General features: G+C 39.6%; 2 protein-coding genes across 2 annotated transcripts; both read left to right on the plus strand.

Moving 5' to 3' along the window:
* The first annotated feature begins 660 nt into the window (after positions 1–660).
* On the plus strand, positions 661–969 carry LOC127137585 (U11/U12 small nuclear ribonucleoprotein 31 kDa protein-like). The gene has a single exon (XM_051064037.1). It carries the CDS (start codon positions 661–663, stop codon positions 967–969), a length of 309 nt encoding a protein of 102 aa, XP_050919994.1.
* A 15-nt stretch (positions 970–984) lies between these two features.
* Positions 985–1,437, plus strand: LOC127137586 (U11/U12 small nuclear ribonucleoprotein 31 kDa protein-like). Its single transcript, XM_051064038.1, has one exon. The coding sequence runs from the start codon at positions 985–987 to the stop codon at positions 1,435–1,437; it is 453 nt and encodes a 150-aa protein (XP_050919995.1).
* The last annotated feature ends 259 nt before the right edge of the window (positions 1,438–1,696 follow it).

Genomic DNA, 1,696 nt, shown 5'->3' on the forward strand with positions numbered 1-1,696 from the left:
AGTATTGTTCCCTTTAATATGAGCAGAATGAAAATTTTCATCACTTTCCATCAGTATTGTTTCTCTTTTATATGAGCAGAATCAAAAACTTACTTTGTTTTTATCGCTAATTATTCAAATAATAAAGTAATAAAATTTCTATTTCACTCTATTCTATTTTTGCTAAATTTCAATAACTCTATTTATCTTAAGATATTAAAATATAATCTAAAATAATATAATAAAATTGTATATCTGACGAACTAGAAATTTTTGTCTTAAAAAATCTAGCATCATACTAACAAAAAATTATTAAAATTTATATATGCAGATGGGTGGCTGACCAATTAAATAAAAAAATATTAAAACATAATAATTTTTAGTTTTATGCTATCTTTACAAGTACTCTGGCGGTGAGCAAGTTGTCCATTTACATATGGATAGTACTGCTTATAAAAAAATAAGAATGGATAAAACCATATATAAAACCAATCCAAAATATCCGGATCCATGTCCAGATCCGCTTGGAGTTTCGCTTCACGTCTCTAGGGTTTCTCAAACGCATTATAGAATCTCTCCACTCTCAGATTTCCTCTATAGATTAAAGAAGCATCGGAGAACTAATTCCGTCGCCGGAAGCCGAACGCTGTTGCCGGAAACAAAAAACCTGAACTGAAAAAAATGTCAAGCAAGAAGAAACACAAACGAAAACACAGCGACATCGATGAAGACGATGACGTTTTCTACTACCGCTACTGCGCTTCGTCCTTAACCCCCAACACCACCACCGGCACCACATCCAGTAATCAACCACCATCAAAATCGACGCTATACGTTTCTAATCTAGATTACTCCCTAACAAACTCCGATCTCCATACGCTCTTCTCTACTTTCGGCCGCATCGCGCGTGTAACCATTCTCAAAGACCGTCACACGCGCCTAAGTCGCGGTGTCGCGTTTTTCCAATTCGTTTCTCGTAATGACGCCTAACGCACCGTGGCGGAGATGAATAAGAAGATTCTCAATGGAAGGACTCTAACTGCTTTTATTGCTGCTGATAATGGACGTGCTCCAGAGTTTATTCGGAAGTGCGTGTACAATACTGAGACTGCTTTGTGTTATGAGTGTGGGGGGCATGGTCATTTGTCGTATGAGTGTCCTAAGAATCAGTTGGGGTCGAGGCCGCGGCCTCAGCCTAAGAAGCCGCGACGGGGATTTAGTGGACTGAGGGATAGGGATAGGGAGGAGGAAGGTGATGAGGAGGAGGAGGAGGGTGGTCAGATTGCTGCGGAGAAGTTTGACGATAATTGGGCTTCTGTTGTGGATGACGAAGCGGGTGAAAGGTTGCTGGGGAGAAACAGAAATGATGATGAGGGTTTGGACAACAACAAGACGAAGAAGAAAGGGAAGAAAGCTGGGTATTTCAGTGATGAGAGTGATCATGATGATGATGATTGATCATAACTATGTAGCATTGACACTTCAGATTGAAGGTGTGTGTTTGGTATTCCGCATTACCGCATTATTCAACTAGTCCTGTGTGTCGTGTCTATATATGTGCCAGTGTTTCATAGATCTAAATGGCAATTTTTTGTTTTTATCAAGATATGGTGTAATTGATTAAATTGTTTATTGTCGCATCCGCGAAAAACAACCGGCGGGCTGAAACAAAAACAACACAGAGCCGCCACCGTGCGTTATTTATCCCAAAAAAGGG

The sequence above is a fragment of the Lathyrus oleraceus genome, chromosome 4 (assembly GCF_024323335.1).
Source record: "Lathyrus oleraceus cultivar Zhongwan6 chromosome 4, CAAS_Psat_ZW6_1.0, whole genome shotgun sequence".
Lineage (NCBI taxonomy): Eukaryota > Viridiplantae > Streptophyta > Magnoliopsida > Fabales > Fabaceae > Lathyrus > Lathyrus oleraceus.

Bases quoted from the DNA above. Each gene is read 5' to 3' on its own strand.
- LOC127137585 (XM_051064037.1), top strand. From the start codon at position 661: ATGTCAAGCAAGAAGAAACACAAACGAAAACACAGCGACATCGATGAA.
- LOC127137586 (XM_051064038.1), top strand. From the start codon at position 985: ATGAATAAGAAGATTCTCAATGGAAGGACTCTAACTGCTTTTATTGCT.